The sequence below is a fragment of the Antennarius striatus genome, chromosome 2 (genome assembly GCF_040054535.1).
Source record: "Antennarius striatus isolate MH-2024 chromosome 2, ASM4005453v1, whole genome shotgun sequence".
NCBI lineage: Eukaryota > Metazoa > Chordata > Actinopteri > Lophiiformes > Antennariidae > Antennarius > Antennarius striatus.
The window spans coordinates 27,262,662-27,286,294 of record NC_090777.1 but is presented as its reverse complement, the minus strand read 5'-3'; the positions used below and the strand labels follow the sequence as shown (position 1 = coordinate 27,286,294).

The following is a 23,633-nucleotide window of genomic DNA, read 5'->3' as shown; positions in this document are numbered from 1 at the left end:
AGAGTTTGGAACTTGGCTGGAGGGATGAAGTGTTGAAAGAGAGGTAGTAGTGGCAGGGTTAGAGAGTTAGAGGTGTTGCTGGAAGTTGAAAGTGAGAGGAATGGGACTACAGGGAAAAATATTGAAGAGGAAATTGAAGGAGAAGCGAGAGGTTAATCACCTTGACTTGTTAGCTGTCTGTCATCTCAGCATGTGTCCCAGCTGATAAAGCCATACAGTGTTGCCTGCTGCAGCAGACTTGCTGATGGAGGAGTATTTTGAGCCTGTGAGGAAGCAGCATGTCTGTGGTGTTTATACGCTCAAATCCAATAATACGTTAAGAGTTCCCATCATCTCTCTCCACCCTCTGTCACTCTTTCATTTATTTCTCCCTTTACTCTCCATCTTTTCATCCCTCTCTCCTCATATGTCCATCGCTCTCTCTCCTTGATTTAACTGCAATGAGCCCGGTAGTGCTTTAAGGGGTTCTCAAAAGAGTGTCTGTAAAGGACTATCACAGTTTAGTTGGCACATGCAGGTGAGACAGCAGGGATTTCCTGCCTCTCTCTGCTGTCTGTCTGCTACATTCTCTCCAAATTACTCCTTGCCAGGTGGGTTTGGAAAAGTGGGGAGGGGGCTTTCTTTTCCCTTGTTTTTTTAGAAACCTTATTATGTCTCATATAGAATGGCAAACACACATACACACACATTTAGACTACCAACACATGGGAATCAGGGTCTAATATGCAAGCACTAATGTAAAAAGGATTAGTAGTGTCACTAGTGTGCGTGTGTGTGTGGTGTGTGTGTGTATGTGTGTGTCTGTGTCTGTCTGTCTGTCTGTCTGTCTGTCTGTCTGTCTGTCTGTCTGTCTGTCTGTGTTGTGTGGAGCTAAGAGGACAGAGCAGGGCTCAGTATTAGACTCTGGTTATTTGCCAGAAGAGCAATATGAGATAAATATTTCACCATCTTACACCTGGGGGTCCTGGCCTGCTTCTAATGCTGCTGCTTGAGAGGAGCTTTGTGTGTCTCTTCAGCTCATCTTACACATTGCGCATACACATCAATACAAGCAGGGAGAAACTTGAGTTGTCTTTGTGTGTGTAAATTCCATGTATGTACAGCATAGATGTAGTAAGATATTTTAAATAAAAAAGCTACTTCTATTATCTGTAGAAGTGCTTCAAATTGAAATTTAGACTATTTGCTCTTCTAGCTTTTACTTTCTTTCTACTCATTTACAAATATTAGAATGAAAAGCAATCAAGATGTTGTAGAAATATGAAATGTCAAAATTCCTCAAAGACAAACGCAAATCTGTCACCAGGACAGGCTTTAAAACAAATAAAAGTAGTAGATATGTAACAATGTTGAAAGATTTTATCTCACATTGGGTAAGAAGAGACATGAATTCATTACTTTTTCTGATATGATTTCTTTCCTGTCATACAGTTTGCCTCACTTGTAAGCCAGTTTCACGTTCTGAATCCATGCCACTGTTGGCATCCACGTGCCAAAGTTTCAAGATTTGTTGAGCAGGTTTTCCTGGAAACAGACAATGAGGACGTGTGTGTGTGTGTGTGTGTGTGTGTGTGTGTGTGTGTGTGTGTGTGTGTGTGTGTGTGTGTGTGTGTGTGTGTGTATGTATGTGTGCTTACTTGAATTACAACATAACAGACATGCACAACGTGAAAATAGGTTCCATTGGGTTCACTCATTCTGTCAGAGAAAAAATGCCGTAAATGCGCTCAGATGTCGAAGAGGCACAGAAAAGCACATCGTCTGTCCAAGACGGGCCGGCTGAGGCAATGTGTGCGTTTGTGTGTTTCAGTGTAGGTGGTGCAGAGGATCACTCATACATGTCTATGAAAATATTTTGGAGTGAGCTCAGATATCACTCATCTCATTCCATGCAGCCAAATACACATTATTTTAATGTGTGAGTGTGAAGTGTGAAAGAAGTCTGATGTACGGGTCGTGTTGGACCAATCTACAGCTCTCTTAATATCAAATGATTGGACAAGCTCCACGCTCCATCTGATTCACACAGACTTAAGGCATCAGTCCACAGTGGTTCATTTTATGGACACTAGGTCAGAGCTGGACTTTTACCACTTCCAAATGTCAACAAGTAAATGTGTTGAAATATGTCAGTTCCACTACTAAATAATAACACATGGGCCACCTGAATGAGGACTGGGAAACCAATCCTGGAAAAAAGTTTCAGAATCTTTTTTACTGTTTCTTTGTATTTTTACAAGTCTTTCTGTTGTTTCTGTCTGCTTGTCCATCATCTGGCCTGTCTAGTTAAATTTTTATGAATAGTCAGATATCGAGGGTTTTCTGTTTGACTGTATGACGCTCTACTTTCTTATTAGTGTGCCTGCTGCTTCCATCTAAACTCTTATCTGCTTCTCACTTCAGTTTCATGGTCTTTTTCAGGTAGATGCTTTGCGGGTGCGACTGGAAGAGAAAGAACAGTTCCTGACCAAGAAGACCAAACAGCTGCAAGATCTGACAGACGAGAAGAGCACACTAACAGGAGAGATCAGAGACATGAAGGACATGCTGGATGTCAAGGAGAGGAAGGTTAACATCCTGCAGAAGAAGGTAAGTGTGTCCAGAAGTTTATTGCATTATATGATTGATGCCCCCAGTGTCAATAAAATATAGCATTTTATTGAAACAGCATTAATCTTAAAAATTTATATTAACGATAGTTAAAATCTGTGTGTCTAAAAGACGTCATTTGACATAACAAAACCTATAGGAACCAGATTTCCCCCAGCTTTAGTTGGTAGAAAAGATGATTCGATTGTAAAATGTGAGTGATAATTGAATGTTGGGTGGACACACATGGCTCCAAGATGGATACTACTTATTTCAGTGATGATACACAGCCAAAAAAATCAGCTGATATCATCGAAAAAAACAACATGTTCTGATTAAATGTGGGATTGGTGTTATATTTAAAGACGAAAAAAGGAATAGTCTTATCTTTTTCTTTCTCATCTGACATTTGCCAGGAAAAACTGACCATTATATCACTTTTATAGGGAGAAAATGACAACTTTATTGACTGTCACCACATCAAATTACATTCCATGGATAATCAGACGTATTGAAAATGAATCCTGCGTGCGATTTCTGCCAAGATAATCATCATTTTGCTGGCGTTTGCTAATATAAGAAAGAAAAAAAAAACCTTATTTGATTATTTGATATGTGAATGTGCCTTGTGAGATCTGGATTTCACAGTTGATCACTGTTTCACATGTTGAACAGTCGTGACCACGGAAGAAGATGGATAAGTGAAAAGGATGTCATTTCTGGTCCCACAGCAACACAGGCTCCTTCCTGAATGCACACCTGCTCACAAGCGTGCACACACACACACACACTTGCACGGAACATCTAAGAGACTTTAATGACGTTTATAAGGTTAGCTATTAAGGCCACCTGTGGTGTGCATGTCGGCAATTCCCACATAGACTAATTACACTTACAAAAAGCACCCTCTCAACTTCCTTGGTTCCTCTTATGTCCTCACATTAGAGCTCTCTTTTTTCTGACCTTATCTTGCTGTAAAGGTGCACATGCCGTGCTTCAGCGTGTGTGTGTGTGTGTGTGTGTGTGTGTGTGTGTGTGTGTGTGTGTGTGTGTGTGTGTGTGTGTGTGTGTGTGTGTGTGTGTGTGTGTGTGTGTGTGTGTGTGTAGATGAGTGCATTAATATGTTCAATATGCATTATTATGCTGACGTGACCACCACCCCCCTTCTGTGAGAGAAATTTTAAAATGACCTTTGACTGCACGCTGCACTGTACTCCTCAGGGTCCCACCAATAGCGTCCACTTAATTAGCTAGTTTGTAGCAGGTAGGTGAGGACCACTACCTACTGATGTCTAATTAATATTTAATTTTTACACTAAGTTATGGTAAATGAAGTCTTCTAAATAGGATGTCAGTTCATTTCAGTGGTAATTTCTAGGAATTTCTACGTTTTAGTGTTTTATTTGTATAAAGACATTTGTGATCATGGTGCCGAATGCCGAATTTTATTGGAAGCCTTCATAAAATTGAACTATTTTACCAACAAATATGAGAAACAGTCGGCGCAAAACTGAAATTTCTGGTTGACTTTAATGATTGCAGACCACAACATCACATCAAGGCACATTAACTATTTATGAACTATGAACTTACTCACTTGTGTCACATCTTCCAATTTTGGCTATTTTGGTAATTTGGTCATTTTTCTTTGACCTTCACTGTGCAGCTTTTTAAATTTGAGCTGAATTTTTTCACTTCATTTCCAGAAAATTTGAAATATTATACTGGTAAAAAAACTAAGAGGTTTTTATTAGTTTCATATGCTTGCACTTTTAGTATATGTCAAAATGTAGTGGTATTTAAAAACACTGTGAATGCTCTTGAAGGTTCACTGGAGACGTTTTGTTTCTCTCTGGATCTTTGATGTTTTGGTTTAGTGATGCAGCTGCAGTTGTCATGTCAATCCCTATTGGTCCGACCGGAAATGGAGCTGGAAGATGAATAGTCTGTCGTGTTGGCAGCACTGGTTGCCATGGCCGCTTTGATTGCCCCGTTTTCTTATCTGTGATTTTTTGTTCTTTCATTTATACTTTTTCTTCTCTGTCATCACGTCAGCTTCTTTGTTCATCGCCTCCCCTTTCCTCTGAATTTCTTTCTTCTCTTGAATGTAAGCTTTCTTCACCTCCAGTTTTCCTGTATCAAATGCCCTCCTTTCCTCACACATTATATCTTTTTTTCAACATTGAGAGATGTTGTCTAGAATTTTCCTGTTCTTTATTGATTCTTCTCTTTTCTTGTCCTTTCCATCATCTCCTCTCTGGGTGTCTGTCTTCTCCTGAATGTAAGACTTCCTCATCATTGTCTGCCTTTTCAGTGTAGAACGTCTCCTTGTCATCAGTCATATCATGATTTTCAACATGAAAGATTTTATTTTTTTATGCAGTGTTCATCACATCTTTGAATTTGGACCATGCTTTTCCATGTTTATAGATCAGAGTATCATCTGTAATTAATTATCGTATATTGCATAGCTAACCCTAACCCTGACCCTAACTTTAGTCCTAATCCTAACCTTAACCCTGACTTTACCCTAACCTTAACCCACAAAGATGGGAAAACTATTTTCCTTCATATCTATTGTCAAACTAATATCTGCATTAACTGTTCCATGGTGTTTTAGAACTTTATTGAAGAGTGTAAATCTCCACAGACATTTTTATATCACATATAGTGCATACATATGTGATACTTTGGATGTATTTTTGTGTATGTGTGCATTTATTTTTTTCTTCTTCAGTTTATTAACCATATCTACGTGGACTGATAAGCTCCCCGTCTGTCAGACAGTGGTAGACTTTCCTCACTCGTTGCAGTTGGCTGAAAAATGTCATTAAATCGATAAATGGAAACATTGATTTCTTTCCATGGAGCTGACATGAAAACTATTTTGGTCATAATAAATGTCTGCTGTCAGCTAGCTTTGTGAAAGAAGTTTGGCTGACTGCTGTCCTCTCAGCTCCCTGGAAACTGCTGCTGACAGACAGTTGCTTCTGGTGAGAGAGATGCTTAATCCGAGTCGGTTGGTGTGGAAGATGGTGTGGATTGAAAATGATTATTCACTTGGTGACATGACACTTTTCAGTGGAAAATGTGTCACTTGAAGCACAACAGAAGATGGATCTTGTGTGTTTAGAAAACGACAAGAGCTTTGGGTCAGTCTACTTTCTCTGCAAAGGGGTCAAAACTTTGGAACTGTCTACCTACTAATTTAAAACTGGAGACCAATAATAATGCTTTTACCAGTGAATTCAAATTATGGCTAAAATCAAAACAACACATGGATAACTTACCACTGTTGTATTTTCTCACCAATGTATTTAATTTGTAATATTATTGTATACTTTATTCCTTCCCTTTTTTATAATTATTGTCATTACGACCATTATGACTATTACTTTTCTCTCAAAAGTGTGTGAACACAGTACACATCCAAAACCCAGTGGACTGAGCTGGTGCTTTCTTATGTTTATGCACCCACATACCCTACTGCTGCACAAACTTCACGTGGACCAGGGCTCCTGGATCCAAACATTTCCATTGGTTAAACTAGTACAAACAAACTTTTCTCTTCAAATGCATAGCAAGTTACAGCCTGTCACTGTATGACATGTGACATGTTGTACGGTAAATTTGCATAAAGAGTTTAAAGTGATTTCCGAGACCTGAAAAGGCGCAGATAAAGCTTCTTCACCTTAAAATGCTTCTTCACTTTGTCCTCCTGCTCCGCGGGGCACTGGCGTCGTGCCCGGAGTGTCCCCCGCCTCACGCCCTATGCCACTGGGATAGGCTCCAGCTCCCCGTGACCCGCTGCGGCGGATGTAGCGGTGGTAATATGAAAATGACTGACTGACTTTGCCCTCCTTGTAGCAGTTTGTCGTGGTGGACCACAGGAGAGGAACAGCAAGTCTTAGGTTAACTGGATGTAAGTCATCCATGACCGGATTATCATAATCAGACATAAAAAAATGTAGAAAATATTGAACCAGACGTAACCCAGACCGGCTAACCCATTTGGACTCATTTAAACAAGTGGTCTTCTACTCTCTTTGATTGTAAGAAATCAAACCGATTGTAGTTGGGGAGTTTAGAAATATTTTTGTATTATCAACATTTCTTTTCATTTTCTTTCTGTTCTTGGGGAGTACAGTATGTTTAAAAATCAAATACACTTGAACTTTTCAAAGCCATGAAAAGTTGCTGCAAAACTCCAATTAGATTTACTGGTGCTAGGTCGTTAAAACATCTACAACTTTAGTGCTGTTTATAATCATTAATAGAGTGACTTAAAAAATGTCACTTGTGTATAGGAAGAGACCCTAAAAGATGTCCCTAAATGAAAACATTGCAAGTGGTGTAAAAGTTTAGTCTGGAGTCTGGTCTGGGACGCCACAGTTTATGTATGCAAGGCAAAGACAGCGCTGTTGCTCAGAGGCATAACTTGTATCCTGTTTGGTGTCATTCTGTAAAAGTCATTGCATTCCCGTCGGAAAGAACATGGACTGACCCAGTAAGTTTTCCCAAGATATGATACGTCTTTCCCTAATGCTTTCTATATCCAAATACAGGATGAAAATGACAAAACATTCTGGACACATTAAAGCGAAGATGGGCTGAGGATCACAAGGCTTGGAGCTAACTTTTCTCTCAGGAGTACATGTGAAAACACTTAAGAGCAGGCAAAGAATTTTAGGAGCACAGTGACAAATGTTCAGCTAGCACAGAGTTTATTAGCAAACAATTTATGACACACACATATTTATACTCCACATGCTTGTGTTTAAAGTTCTGAAATGAACATTCATAGCAAAATGAAAAAAATGTGTTGATCAACCCTGTATTGGACTCATTTAAATATTTTGAAAGTCAAAATATTAGCATTGCAGTATTATTGGAAGAAATAACAAAAAACATTATTTCTGTTATAACAACTGTAAAAAAAAATTTGTGTCATGTAGAAAATCTAATTACCAGAAATGGTCATTTTCCCTACACACACACACACACACACACACACACACACACACACACACACACACACACACACACACACACACACACACACACACACACACACACACACACACACACACAGTCCATCAAATCTATCACTTTCGCTATGAATAAATAAGAATAGGCTTCACTTTTATCGACCTTAGTCTTAGCCTTTCCGATTCAGCGTCCAGACCATAGTCAGGAAGTGGTTGTTTTGATCTGCAGCTGAACTCAGTTAACTCAGGGATAACCCCGTAGACTTTGTGAGCAGTTGAAGAAAAAAAAAGATAGATTTTTCTTGATCTGTAGAAGCTGCAAAATTTATAAACAGAGTGTATCCTGCATTGTGTATTTACTACCAAATTGACAACCCCATACTCCACACTGCTGTGCTAAGAGCTGCCACTACTGCTCTAAACAAAATCACACACACATTTGCTATTCGCATATATAAAAACACATAGGATGTGGTATATCTGTGTATAAGTGGATGCTCAAGTACTCTCTTCCTGGTCATAAGGAAAAGACATTTGGAGAAGTAAGAGCATGGACAGACTGTAGGACGTCTAAGAGGATTTACGACATGGAATTGAAAGTCAGAATGTTGAGTCATATGTTTGGTAGACATCATGCATTTTGATAAGTTTTTTATTCAACTTTAACTTAGTGTAACTGATGATCCACATATAAAACACATTAACCTTATATATTTTGATGTGGAACGATGAATAACTAAGACTAATTCTGTCATCTGTCAAGTACGAACAGAAAATTGGTACTACCAACATAAAAGATTGATTCTCTAGAGGATGTTAATAATATAAATTGCTGTGGCTCCACTGTTTTTAATACTTCCTGGAGAAGTATTCAAAATTGTGGTTTGATGGGAGGGCCTCAAATTAGAGCAGCTAGTCCATCCGTGTTAAACCATTTCACGGTTAAATCTGCATACTATGAAATTGAGTAATAAGGTAATAAAAATATCTTGCTTGATTGATTTTTTTTCTGCATATGTGACTGACAGGGTTTTCAGTGTGGTTGTTATTATTACCAGTAGAATGGATTTGTGGATTTGAGCATGCTGCCATCAATCTTAAACATGGATCTGACAGTTGTTATATGTAGGTATAGTTACATCCCACCCATACTGATAGAGAAGTGACAAAGGGTACAGTTGATTTAAACTTGTATATACCTGTGTCTCAGGTTCACCTTGACTCACCACCTTCATTGTTAGACAGGATTCAAAATGATCTCCCAGCAACGCTCTTGGGACCAAAGGAATTTTCTCCACATAACAGTATGAGTGTATTATTTTCTCCAGGAGACCTCTATATTTATAGTCACCATGGCTTAAAGCATGGTACCATGATGTAATTGCTTGAGTTGAGTTGAATCTTGATCCTAACAAGACAAGGTTGAATTTAACTAAATATAATGAGAAAATGTAGATTAAAAAAAAAAGAAAATCCATATGCCAGGATTGTGTGAGCATTTTCTTACATATGACAACACAGAACAGGGGGAGTTCTGTCTGAGCCCTTGGTTTGCAAAACCATGACCAATGCATAATGATGCCTTTATTTATTTATTCATTTTTGGTTTCTTTTTTTTTTTTTTTTTTTCTTTCGCTGGGGGGCAGGGGTGGGGTAGGTACACATTCAGAGCCGGTTGTAGTGTGGTTTTGGCATACATGTGTTATTCATGTTCAAACATTGTGGTCATCTCAATCCATATTCATGTTTTTAAAAAGGCTTGCTTGTGTTCATGGAAGTATAGTGTCCCCCTATCATGTTTCCTCCCTATAGCAACCACAGACAGGGAGATTCAATTACATCTGCGTGTGTGTGTGTGTGTGTGTGTGTGTGTGTGTGTGTGTGTGTGTGTGTGTGTGTGTGTGTGTGTATGTGTCTGTCTGTGTAGAAGGATGCCCTTTATACAAGGGTCTATGTTCGTTATGTTGGTGTCTTGCAGATCTCCCTGAGACTTTCTCAGGGGAACCCAGCTCAGGTTCCATACAACCTCTTCCAGACTCTTTCACCACTTGCTGCAGCCTGGTGTCATCGCTGGCTCTGGTCGGGTGTCATCAGTACGGCATGGCCTTTGATTGTGTAGAATAGCAGAGAGAGAGAGAGAATGATAAAGAGATATATAGAGATGCTCTTCAGCCTTCTACTTTTCCTCTGTTTCATCTCTGCCACTTTGATCTCTATTTTTGGAGCAAGTGCTTCTCTGTCAGTCTATTTTTCCCCAATTTTATGAGCTTCAGTTCATGTTCACATGTGTTGATGAACCCAAAGATTCATACCATCTATGTACAGTCATCTACTATCGTTGCATTCTTTGGAAGAAATTATTGTACCCATACAGGTAGGTTTCTACCATTCATACGTTTCCTTCAAATACAAATGATCCTGTTTATATTTATGTTGAATATCAGTACATCATCATATATAGACATAGACATATCATCATATGTCTATGTCTAATACTAAAAACTAAAATACTTAAAAAATACTTTTACTACTAAGTCCTTGTAATTTGACTCCAAAGTAATATATAAATTGATCATTGACCCGGCATTTTGAAATAATCTTGCAATTACCAGTCTAAAGTCGTTTGCATTTGTTAATCTGGTCAAACAATATGTAATTATGTGTATTCACACCAGTTCATAAAATATTAAATAACCCCCCAAAATACTACGTTTTTAGATACAAAAACCATTAAATAGAAGTACTGTTGTGTAATTGTCCCAGGTGGGTGACTGTGTGCCTGAAACAGCTGTGTATCTAAAATTTGTTAGATATAACATGTGTGTCCTGTGTGTGGCGTGTATTTGAGGCCACAAATGCCTTTTTATCCTAATGGATTCCATCTGACCAATCACAGGGCAGAGAAATGGCTGCAGATAAGCTTGTTGGACCTGGGGTGGTTCCAGTAAATGGCCTTTTATACACCCCCCCCACACACACACACACACTTCCCCCTGCCCCCCCATATATTGCCCTCGGTGCATATCAGCAATCAGATGGGGTTAATGGTGAGAGCCAGAGGCTGTCTGATTGGACCCAAGCTATCGACCAGTAAAGAAAAACCCGGTGTTGGGCAATGTGACAGGAGACATGACCCAGCAGTGCATGCACTCACTTTAAGAAACCTGATGTTTTTGATGGCTTTCTTGATATAAAACATAGACCTGACTCTATCCAGAAGATGACACAAGCCATGCCTCATGCTGGCCTGTTTTGACGTAACCTTTTTGGCAGTCATGCATTAGTATTTCATAATGTTAGATCTGAGACTGGCTATTTGGTTTCTCTTAAACTTCGTGAGATAGAAGTGGGTCACAGTGCGATCCAATGTCTCTCATATGAAGTGCATGACGAATGTGTTTGACCTGTCTGACCAGACCACTGTGAAGTAGGCCTGGCTCAGAAACGGACTTGGTCTTTCTTTCTTTCTAGCTTTCTTTCTGTCTTTCTTATCAAAAGGCTTACAGGCGCTCTCTCTTTAAAGGAGAAAATGAAGAGAATTATTACTAATGGTGCTGAGAGTGGAGGACTAAAGCTTCAGGGTAATTATCCAGCAATCACTACATCATTCTGCAGCTGCGGGGGGCAGAAATTGGGTCTTGCTCGCAGAGCATTGGACGTGGAAACTTGCCTGGCACACTGACACAGACACACTTGCTTACAGTCTGGATCACACAAATGCGATCTGTCTACATTGACCAACTCTCTTCCTGGTCATTACATACACCGATGAGAACTGGATGAGGTTGTGTGATCACACTCACAGTTTAGAGAGGTTAGATCATGTGACTTGCCCAGAAAATGTAATGAGATAAATCCTACTATGGTCATGCCATGTGCTGTCCTACTCTGCCTCTGATTGGCTTGGTATGACGATGTCATTTCTCACGTAATTGAAGTTCTTTCAGTGAGGGGTTATGTGAGAAGTTGTCATTCCACTGTAAGCCAATCAGAGACAGCACAGAGCTGGACGTGGCGTCAGCATAGTAGGATTCTTGGTAAAGATATGAACTGAGTGCCACATAGTTTTGCGTTGTTTTTCATATGTTTTTGACATCATCATCTGCATCTATGTTATGTGTCTGAGCAGAGTCTAAGAGCAGGGTGTGTGTGCTGCTATGCAACAAGGAAAAAAATGTAGCCTATGTACTGTACATATTTATCTATGAAAGTATGTTAAAATGTGTCTATCGGTTGTATGTATGTAATAGAGGGTCTCTATATGAATGACTGATGGAGGAATGTGTGTAGGAGAAGGGGAGGATGTCCACTGGTCACATGTATACGTGATATATACAGGAGTCATTACCTGAACCTGGGCGAGCTGCCATGATAACGATCACAGTCTGATTGTGCGAGTTTTCCTCAGAGGTCAATGCAATAGTTTAAAAATAAGCTCTGTACGGTAGGTGTGGTTCCCTGTTTGTGTATTGGACCTTAACAAATACATTTATGCACATAAGAAATACAGTTTTCAATCTTACTTTTTGTTATGTTCACTTAAATGCTCTTCTTCTAACTTTTGTAGTCTTCACAATTTAAAGTGTTATGTACCATCATTGGTACTTTTTCAGTTATTTGTCACATATTAAAAATTTAAATTACAATTTCTAATGGGTAAAGTTTTCTTTTTAATTCATTGCTTTCAGATGAGTGGTTTTTTTCTGCTTTTAAAAGAGCAAAATATAAAATAGGGACTCTTTAATGTGAGTTGTGTGTTAGATACCCATACATTACACTGTGATACTTGAGTAAATTCATTTGTCCTGGCAATGGTAACTGCACCCATCTCTTTACGAGATCTTATCTGTCATTTCTTGCCCTGTCCTCAAGTTGGGGCTGCATATTGCATGACGTTTATGAGGTTTTAGTTAGAGTAGTAGTTATTATTTTTTTCTTGAAAATTGTTTTCCTGAAAGGCTACTTAACATGTCTGAGCAATTCAGACAAAATAAAAAAAATAGACTAGAAATCTTAAAATGTTCCCATTGTGCATACTGTATGTTATTGATATTTCTTGCTTCTCTGTATTCATTAAGTTCATTTCTCCCTGCTTTTGTGTATGTTTATGTGCCAGACAGCTTCTGTGTGTGAATGAGTGAGTGTGTGTGTGTGTGTGTGTGTGTGTGTGTGTGTGTGTGTGTGTGTGTGTGTGTGTGTGTGTGTGTGTGTGTGTGTGTGTGTGTGTGTGTGTGTGTGTGTGTGTGTGTGTGTGTGTGTGTGTGTGTGTGTGTGTGTGTGTGTGTGTGTGTGTGTGTGTGTGTGGACACAGAGAACCTTTGTATTTCTAAACAGGCACAGCAAGTACAGAGCAAAGCGAATGTTTGCCAATGGAGAGGAAGCTTCTCTGAGAGTCACAAGCTTCAATTGTAATCGGGGTGAAATCCATAGAAATTCTCTCTTTTTTTAATTTGCTCTGAGTTGCACTTATTCTGCAAAACCTTTTTTTTTTTTTGGCTGTAGAATAAGCAAGTACCTTCCTGTCTGGCACATTGCAGCTGAGCCCTTCCTCTGTATGTTCCTTTTTGATCCAGAGTCAAAAAAAGGATTTGTGACTTGCTTTAGTTTTCTTGGAGCAGGACAAAAAAAAAAAAAAAAAAAAAGGAAAAACGTTTCCTGACAGAAATAAAGGTCTCCCTCTGGAAAAGAGATTTGCTCTCATGGGACTTCCTGGTTAAATAAAGGTTAAAAAATAAAACAATAAATAAGTACCTCTGTTTTTCCATATTTAGGAAAGCTCAGAGAATTATTTCAAAAACTGTGTATCTTACCTTCTTCTCCTCTCTTTGTCAAGCACCACTTTTCTTATGGAGTCATTTTGTATGACTCATTGTGGTTGATAACAGAGAAATAATGAGTAGTTGGGAGAAACGGCATGACATTGGTAAGGTCATTTGAGGTAATAGGGAAGAGGTGCTCTTTTCTGCTGTTAGAATCAGTGGGTTACATTATCTCTTTACAGTCTAATACTGTAAGGTGGTCCACAGAAACATGGTTTGACTTCACAGCTGTATGTGTGGTAATTCAGTGCATGTAGATAAGGAACTATCCACATGCATTTCAGTGTATGTGTGCAGTGAAATATTTCCTGGTACTTTTTGTCTTCCATTCAAACAGCTTGTAATGTGTTCGTGTGCAAAAGCTGAGTGCCTCATGCAATTTCGTAGAAAAATTCTAAGAGTAGAGAGGATGTTACCTGCGATGTGTGTCACATTTTATAACTATAGTCCGCATATATTAATGACGTGAAAGACATAAACATAGCACACACACACACACACACATTTTCTTTGCCTTTTGAGATTTATGTGGGAGTTGTCATGAGTGGGTTATTGCGACTGTTGTAGATAATTGCCACATGGGGGCGCCAGCTCACACAGTATGTGCATGTTAACAGTCATCTGGTGTTGCATGTGTTGCTCAGTTTCAAAGGGGGCGAGGGTGGTGGGTCGGGGTTAAGTGAAGTGCAGTCACACTCTCCCAATGCAGAAAAGGTCAGGATGTCTCTGACCCTCGTGACCACCTTGTGTGTGTCCTTGAAGAGATGCATCTACGTGATGAGAATCAGGAGGTAGTCCATTATTAAACTGAATGATGGCATGAGAAGAGGACACACTGCAGGTGTGTGTGATGTACTATAGACTCGTACATGCCAAACAGCTGCACACAACTTACAATTCTAAGTGTGATATATATTTGCTTGTATCACTGTTAAGTTACTGATTTTTCCAATATGTCATCTTTCATCCTGTTTCTGAGCCTACATTTCTAGGGAACTACACACTGCATTATTACATATTGTTCATTCTGTGTGTGCCTGTTTGCACGTACATGCATGCACATCTGTATCCGCACCACAAACTTTAGGTTTTACAACTGTCCCTGTCATATTTTCAGAGGTGATGACAAGCTTAGAGAAATGAGCTGCCTTTTCAGAAAGAGCAACTAATTACTGTTTGGTATTTTTATGGGTCCAAAAGAGTTTTAAAAATACAAATGATTTTATTTTTATGTTGGTCACGCTCCATGCTGGTCTCCTTTGTGTTCTGCGGAAATGATTCCCCTTGAGGCCACAGACTTCTAGTTCTTAGTTTGAATGAAGGACAAACGGGTCGACCAAGTTTGTGGTTCTGGTCCAGAACAAATTTCTTTTAGATCATGATTTTTTGCCAAAGAAACTGGGCCTGATACTGTTTCACTTACGTCTTTCCCATTACAGTAAAACTCAGCTTGTCCTAATCATGGTGATAATCTACAGACTGTACATAGTTCAACACCAAGGCTCCCTAAGGGCTTCAAAGCCCACTAAAAAGAGGATTAACTATGTTTTATTGACAAATGTTAACCTTTTAACTCTTCTTCAGTGAATTTTGTTGGATTTTAGACTTTAATCTTTGCTTAAAATATTAGTCTTATTTGAGAATTATGCCTTCTAAACTGCAGCAAAATGAAAAGATTTTTCTTGTGTTGCAATTTTATAATAAAATTTACATAGGTAGCATTGTCATTACTGTACTTTATTATGGCAATTTTGAATAGATGATCAATTATTTTAGAAAAGTGTTTGAGAAGTAACTAGAAGGCACTCAATAGAGTGGATACATTTGAAAAGGCCCCAGATGTCATACACTTCTATTCCACTTCTGACAATAGAGAAATAGAAGAGAAAGATTTTCATCTGCACCCCATTATACAGAAATACATGATTCACACTTTATTTCCTACAAAATTAGAGAAAATGTTGCAAAACCAGAAAAAAAAAAACTTGTCAACTCTCAGACAGAATTATTAAAAGATTTCTGTATCTCACTCCTCTGTTTGGATCTGCACCAAAACTTTGATCAAATCTTGCTTGACTAACGTCCCACCCCTTGGCAAAAGTTTTGTCAAAATCACTTCATCATTTTTTGCGTAATCCTGCTGAAAGTCAAACAAACATACGCGGATCAGAACCTGTTCTCCTCAGAAATATTGAATGAATGAACTGTATTTTGTTTCACTGAGCGTAGTATCACAGCTCACTCTGCTTCACACCATGTTTGGTGAATTTTGTCGGCTTTATTCTTAAGTTACAATCATGCAAAATCAAGGTAAGTAGTAGGTAACTGTATAGCAACACCCCCTCTTTGAGAGAAGCTTGGCCCTGTCCTATCGGCCGGTGATAAAGTTATCAAACTCAAAACAACATTGCTCTTAACAGTGGTGGGTTGTGTGTGTGTGTGTGTGGGGGGGGGGGGGTCTGGGACAGACGTCATGGTTTCAAGAGGATATATACAGTCACTGAGACAGTCCACACCGCAGTGCCTGGCCCATAGTATCATGGTAGCTGCCTGTTGTAGGTGGTCTCCTTCAGCGGGACGTGTGTGTGGTTGGAGAGTGGGATGACATATGCACTGTGGTTTAATGATAAAAGCCTGCATGTGTGTGTGTGTGTGTGTGTGTTGCTGTGTGTCATTTTGTGTGTGTGTGTGTGAGAGATGCTGTAGTGCAGTCTGGAGTAGCCTCATACACTAAGAGATAAAACGACTGCTGTTCTCATCATAACAATCCAGCTACTGGAAGGGAGCCCCCCCCCCAGAAAAGCATAAGGCCTGCCCTGCCCCTCATCTGTACAGGCATTTGTCTTTATGTTTTGACTTTGAGGATTCCAACGGAATTCCTTGTCTTCTTTCCCATATCCATGACTCAAACGGTTTGCTCTCATCTGCCGATAAAAAATGTCAAATTTGCGTTAAAGGTTTTTCTGCACAATTTCACGGGAGGCCCTGTGACGTGGCTAAATATTTCATCAAGGGGTTGTTATTTTGTGCGACAGGGCCAAAGCAAACTTCAGGCTGTTGAAGAATGTAATCATTTATCTGAGAGCAGAGGCGACATGCTCAGTTCCATCTGAAAAGTGGTGCCACAGGGACAGCTTGGGTGTACATGAGTGTAAGTCTATATGTTTTGGTGCTTTTTTTTAAGTAGTACAATGTATGTCAAAGCTACTCAGCTGCTACACCAAGAGGTAAAAACCAGGCTTTCAGTTTGTTTGTACTCCCTCATATATTTAATGTGTTTTCAGATAAGCATATTCTATCCTTAGTGTTGCATAGGGAGGGGGTACGGGGTTCACCAGTGTTTCATTATCTCGAGATCATGATGGTTAAAATGTGTCTGGCTTTGAAAATAAGTGGAAACTACGTCTTCAGCTCATACTGTGGGAATGAGACAAACATGAACCAAATAAATAAATTTTAAAACCCTTGTCTCTCTCAGTCTCTTTCTCTCTCACAGCTCCCACCCTAAAATCACATCTAATCATGGCTTTTTTTTTTAAACGAATCTGGTAATGTGAGACCTTCCCATCATTCCCTAAAGGATTTAATGTCTCTATCGCTTCTGCAATGACCTACTAGTGCCTTTAGATTTTTTTTTGTGTAATGACTGTCATTAACCTATCAAGATCTTTTGAAACACCCCCCCCCCCCAAATCCACCACTACCAGTTTTCCTCCACTACCAAAACCAAGATGGCTGCTTTACATCTTTGCTCTTGCCCTCAAGGGTAAAGAGAACACCAAAGTCTACAATCTAATTGGATTCATTTGTAAAATAGCTGTGGAGATTTGGATATTATCTATTTATGTACCCATGACTGGAATGCAACATGTTCTCCCCACTGGAAATTTTTTTGTCCCGTCACCATTTCAGTTAAAAAGTGCTCTTTTACAGCCTGAAGTGCTTTCCTTGTTTTTATTGGATTCTCATGTTCATTAAATAATAAATTCTTTTCAGTGCATGTACCTTTCTTTTTGTAAAACACAAGCCCAGATCTGAGAAAGGACTACTTTGACCAAATGTGGTATTAATTCTTCACAGTAGTGAGTGAATAGTGCTTTGTCTGTCCGTTTCAAAAAAGAACCGAAGACGACTGAGTTAGAGACAGGAAAATAGATACTTTATGCCAACAGATCTCAACAGATCTCTGGGGTCAATTACCCTTTCAAATGAACTGCCTTTTTCTATATCAAGATGACATTAATTCTGAATTTAAAAGAATGCAGAGTGAGCTTATCGAAATTATAAACCACAAGCCAGTCCTCGTGTCTTGTCACCAGATGTGCTGTCCTCTGCTAACTAATTTGTAGACATTGGACGTTTCATTACATTACGCTGTGACATACTCCATCTGTTAGTATTTTGCTTGGTACTGCCTAGAGTGTTTTGTATTTGTTCCTGCACATGTGTCTTTTTTTGTGTGTTTGTGCTCTATTTTGTGGATGTTCATCAGATAAAGGCCGGCTATTTGACACCATCGACCCCTCCATCCTCATTGCCAGCTTTAGCCAAGAGGAAATGTTTTGTTTCCCGTTGGTGAATTTACCTTTGAACTGCTCAGACTAATCATGAATAGCACAATCTTGTGTCCCATGTCTCTGCTGTACTTGTTACCTTTGGGATAGATAATCTGCCATCAAAAGATCGCCTTCCTGTGGATGAAAAGCCCAACAGGCGTTTAAAACCTAACGTCAGTACATCACTTTCACTACACAGCTGCCTATATGACAGAAAAAGATGGACTACCAGATTTTCTTACAATTTAGCTGATTAAGACCAATGTCCTCATCACTGGCCTTGAACATGTCTCCTAAAAAATACAGCTAATGTTAGGACCGAAAATCTGCTTCTAATGAAAATCTGCTCCTAAAATCTGGGTGTAATTCTGAGCCTGTAGACAAATCTGAGTAAAGTCTACAGTATCAGAATATTTCTATCTTTTGGTTACATATGAAATGCATACATGCTCCTATAGCTTTCCCATCTTCTGACCTATGGAGCACCTTCAAATTTATCAGTATTTAACAGCTGGACAAAGACATTCTCACTCTATCTCAATCTGCCTTCACTGCATTTACTTCCTTGCTTTAGAATCAGTTTTAAAATGCATTTAATCACATACAAAGCTCTGGATAATCTGGTGTCTGGATATATAACTGAGCTCCTTAAACCACATTATCCCATCAGACCGCCCCGGTCTACCAGTCTGGGTCATCTAAGTCTTCCAAATAGAATGTGAAATGCAAAAGGAAATCAAGTCTTTGTAGTTCTGTCTCTCTGGCTTCTGATGAGCATCACATCAGCTGAGTTTATTACTGCTTTTAAATGTTAATATTTACTTTTACATGAAGGCTTTTCCTAACAGTTTTCTGAGGCACCTGATTCATAGTTCTCATTGTGTTTTTCTGAAATATATATTGTAGGTGTTTTTGTCTTTTACCTGTTAATTTGTATTTATTCATCTATATGTAATGTGTTTTTTTCTTTGTATGCCGGTTAGCAGATGTACACATTTTATTATTAACCTGTCAAACTCATGACTACTCTTGCTTGTATTTCTGAATGTCGGGTCATTGGAAAACACCTTGGTCTTGCATGAAAAGTTAATCTGAAAAAATAATGATAATAATGATTAATAATGATAATAAAGGATCTTCTTAACCTCTGCTCTACTCTTCCTCTGCCTCTGTCTTTTTCTCTCCAGATTGAAAACCTGTTGGAGCAGTTAAAGGATAAGGACAAACAGCTGGCTGGGTTAAGGGAAAGAGTCCAGGGCCTTCAAACTGATTCCAGCAATACGGACACGGCCCTGGCCACGCTGGAAGAAGCCCTATCTGAAAAGGTACAGAATGGAGGGAGGGATGAAGAGAGTCCTTGTTTAAAAAGCTCACAGCAACAAGAGACCCGAGGTGCGACTCAAGGCAGATAGATGTTTCTCTGTTACAAAGAATTCACTGTGGCTAGATGGAGGGTGTGAGGTATTTAGGCGCACCAGTAATGAAGAGACTTAAACATGTTCATCAGGTGTAGACAATAAAAATCTCACAAAATGAAACCATTAGACCACCACTTGTTGTGGAAACTTTTTCACATATTGAAGCATGCTGGTCTTTCGGGAAACTGGTGTACAGCGCGCTACTCAATTAAGTTGCTTTACTATGACTCAGTGCAATCCTTTAATGGCGCAGCCTTCTAAGTTATAAAGCTGGGGCCACACCAGATGAGGTCCACAGTAAGGGAGACAAGAAGACAACTGGAGAGGGGAGGTTTAAGTTGAACATAGACAGAAGATTAGTTCCCTTCTGAAACAGCGCTGAGCATTGGGAGAGAATGATATATAGAATAAAGGGAGGATAGATGTTTTGAAAAGGGGGGTGAAGGGATGGAAACGTGGAATTGTAGAAGAGGCACAGTTGTGATGGAAGAGGTGGCCTCTGGATTGAGTGAGGGAAAGGTCAAGGAATGCAAGGGTGGAGGCACAGTAAAAAAAAAAAAACCCGAAATAGTTACTTCTGCAAGAAATGTGACAGAAACAGAGAAAGCACAGATCTGGCAAGAGAAACACAGTAAGAAAGAGATAGGGATGAAAAGTCAGTAACCAATAACACAGGCCCACGCATGTGATAGAAAAAACTAAACGCCATGACCAAAATTAAACATGATAAAGACAGACTGTACACACTCCATGTCCATGTCTCAGGTCTAATGTATGTAGGATATTAAGTTTGCACCTGAAGTCCTATCAATTGGCTCTAACATTATGGAATTTAGTCACAACATATTTCACAATTACAAACCAATTGAACAGACTCTGCAGCCTCAACAGATAAAAAGCTCAACAAGGACCAACTTTATGTTGCATGGACTGTATGCTGCACAGACTAACAGGAAGATGCGTCCAAAAAAAAAAAAATGACTGAGCCAAAAACTGCCACATGAGTGGAGCAGACTCATTCCACGTAGGTACACAGGTTAGTGGATGTGTGTGATAAACATTCAGTTTGTTGTTTTCTGGCAACAGTAGAGAACAGCTGGTCTTCATAAAGCCTCACCTCAACACTTCTGGACTAGCATGCCACCACTAACAGGAAAAGATAAATGGCCTCGACGGCCACTGTGGTGTTTTGTTTTGAGTGAACTGCATTTCATCACAGAGATTATTCCCTCATTGAAACCATATTGATTTTGCCACATAGATACGGCGTGTGTGTGCTCTACCTTGAATCAACTAATTTGATCTCAGAATTTCAGGATGTTGACTGACTTTCGTACATATTTAAAGTTGTTTCTAACACACATACTAACATATGAAAGTTGCTTTGGCACTGCAGGCTAAAAAAAGTGATTTCTGGTTTTATTTTGTTTGTACTTGTAGGCAAAAGCAACATTTTTTTAGTCGAGACCCCATTTCTGAAAATGCAAGATCACATTTGACCACAGTTTGCAAGAAGACATTGCTTGAAGGAACAGAATGCATTGAAAATAACAAAAAAGTTGATGTAGGTATTACAGTATAATTTTAGCCCAGACCCAGTTCTTCTTTCTGACCTCATTCCCATTTTCAAGCGCCTGTCACCTTTTGACTTGCACCTCAAAACAGAGTCAAGTTGTGTTTATGATAGTTATCTCAGACATTCATACACTGGTAAACAAATACAACATTCAGGTTATTCACCCCCACAGCCGTTTGGCAGGATATTTCTTTTCTGCTGAAAATCGGATTAGATGCATGGTTTACGCCCTTGAAAACATGGGGGGTATTACAGTGCTGTCCAAGCCTGTTTCTGGCCAGCATTATCAGCGAACGACAAGTATGACCAAATTAGCTTTACAGAAGAAAATAATAAGTGAAAATAATTTGAATTGCATGGAAAAGCATGTATGATTACCATGGGATCCAATTACATCTTCCTTTCGTCTGTATTCATCAAATATTCTTATGAATTTTTAAAAATTTTGCATATTATTTGTAAATATACATTAGATTCATGCACTTCTTTTAACAAAAAGTGACCTTAATTTATGTTGCTTCTGCATGCAAAGCATGTAGGGATTTTCCTTCTTTCTCTTCAAAGGAATCTGGATCTGAAAACATTTCCTTTGGAGGGTCTTCTGAGGAGTTAGATGACCACAAATCTGTTAAGTCCCAATCACAATGCCCTTCATGGGAGCATGCAGAATGGAGGGGTAGAGTCAAATTTTAAAGCTAGTGTGGGGTTCTATTTGGGCCTTAATATTGTGATATAGCGAAAAGAGCATGTGAGAGAATTTTGATGATGAATGAGTTAACATGAATGTTGTTAACACAATCAGCACCTCTGACACAGACGGATGTCATCATGGTCGAGCCAAGGGATGGATGCAGGTTTTACGTTTTGTTGACACCGGCTGCTGCATAAAGTTCCCAGTTTGGACATATGTGGATGTCCAGCTGTACTACTTGTTTTCCAGTGGCTGCCACGTCTTTATTGGTTTCAATGTTCACATGAGCTATGTGAGTATGTGTGTGCCATTACATTTGTTGTTTTACTGGCTATTTCTGTTTGTAACATTAGACTGTGTTACTTGTGTCCTGACCTGCCAAGTGCATACTTGTGTGTGTTCAGAACTGAAGGAACAAGGTCAACATGAAAAAAATGAGCAGTTCATCTAACAGTCAGAGCTACACATGAAGAAACGAATGCTGTTTCAGTCAGAGATAGTCACATCAAAGATTTTTTTTTTTAACCAAAGCAAACAGTTATGTAGTTACATCTGGCAGACAGATCTCCGCTGGTGGAGAAAGCTTCAGATACAAATGTCATTGACGTGGGCATGGTCATTAGAGTTACTGTGAGAAATATGTTCCCAGTTTGCCTTTGTATGAGTTTCTTTGGATGTTTCTAGCCACATCTTTGAATCAAAAGCTCAGTCTTTTTCATTGTCCAAATCTGTCTCTGGTGAAACAGATCTGAAATGAAATGTAGAATTTGTGTATATCCACTAGGTGTCTCTTCAAAATCAAGGGCTGTTACTGTACTTTCATTCTGTAGTCTAGGGATGAATAATGGAGTCTTAGACCATATACGTTTCGAAATGATAGGAAACGTGCAGTATAGTTTATCGGTTTTTGGTCATTGTGTCTCAGCATGACAAGCGTGATAGAAATAATCAGGTTAATAATAAGGTTTCATTATTTGGGAATCATTTTAGTGCTCTTTAATCTCTGACACTGCGACTAGCTGATCATCATCTAAACTATAGTGGCTTTTCTTTATTCATAGGGGGCAGTACAAACAAGCTTCAAATTTAGTTGCGATGACATCCGTCATCATTGTCGCATGATGCAATATGGAAACTGCCTTAATTCTTTTATTTCTGGAGGACAGCCTAAAACGGGACCTGTCTCTAACGTAGTCTCATAAAAGGATATCTGAAGTCATGCGATCTGACTTTCTACTTGAAACCAAAAGTTTCTTTTTGTGATAAAATATCACACCAAGATTACTAAAAGTTTTTTTTTTAAAAATCCTTCAATTTTTTAAAATGTAACTCACATATCTGTTTTGGTTTAATATAGTGTAATTTGAGGCATTTCAAAGAGTAATGTTACTATGTGTTTGACCTTTTTAATTTTAATGAATTCATTAAAACAATATAAAATCATGTCTTTTGAACTTGACCAGTCGTCTGAAAATGTAAAAAATATTGCTACAATTCGAATGAAATGTCATAGACCCTTTTGGATATTCTATTTCAGATTTTGAATAGTTATTGACTCTAAATTTGTAATAAATTGGTTCCATTTTCAAGTATGTAGTTGTGCTGTTATCAAAGTTTAAGTTATGATACATGTCTGCACCGGTATACTGCACAACACTGCTCTCATTCTAAAACTAACTTCTTCTTCTTCTTTTCCTTTCGGCTTTTCCCTTCAGGGGTCGCCACAGCGAATCAATTGCCTCCATCTAACCCTGTCCTTTGCTTCCTTTGCATTCTAAAACTAACTTACGCTGCTTAATTTCTGCTGTTTAAGTTAATCCTCCCCAAACATAGTGCTCCCTTTTAGGTATTCATCATTACAACCTCGATAAAATAATCAGAGTGAATTTGCTATCTTAATTTTAAGTTGCATTTTCCGTTTATTTCTGATTAAGAACAGACTCAAAGTAAATACCAAGAGATGCACAATTATAACAGCATTCAGAGCATCCAGCAG

The 23,633-nt window shown here is 38.9% G+C and overlaps 1 protein-coding gene across 2 annotated transcripts in view; it reads left to right on the top strand.

The window, feature by feature from the left end:
* Positions 1 to 23,633, top strand: part of LOC137587556 (ERC protein 2-like) — a 149,359-nt gene that overhangs the window by 28,950 nt on the left and 96,776 nt on the right. For both annotated transcript variants that reach the window (XM_068304062.1, XM_068304054.1), the window contains 2 exons: positions 2,422 to 2,589; positions 19,140 to 19,277. In XM_068304062.1, coding sequence (XP_068160163.1) covers positions 2,422 to 2,589; positions 19,140 to 19,277 — 306 coding nt within the window. The remainder of the gene's footprint in view (positions 1 to 2,421; positions 2,590 to 19,139; positions 19,278 to 23,633) is intronic.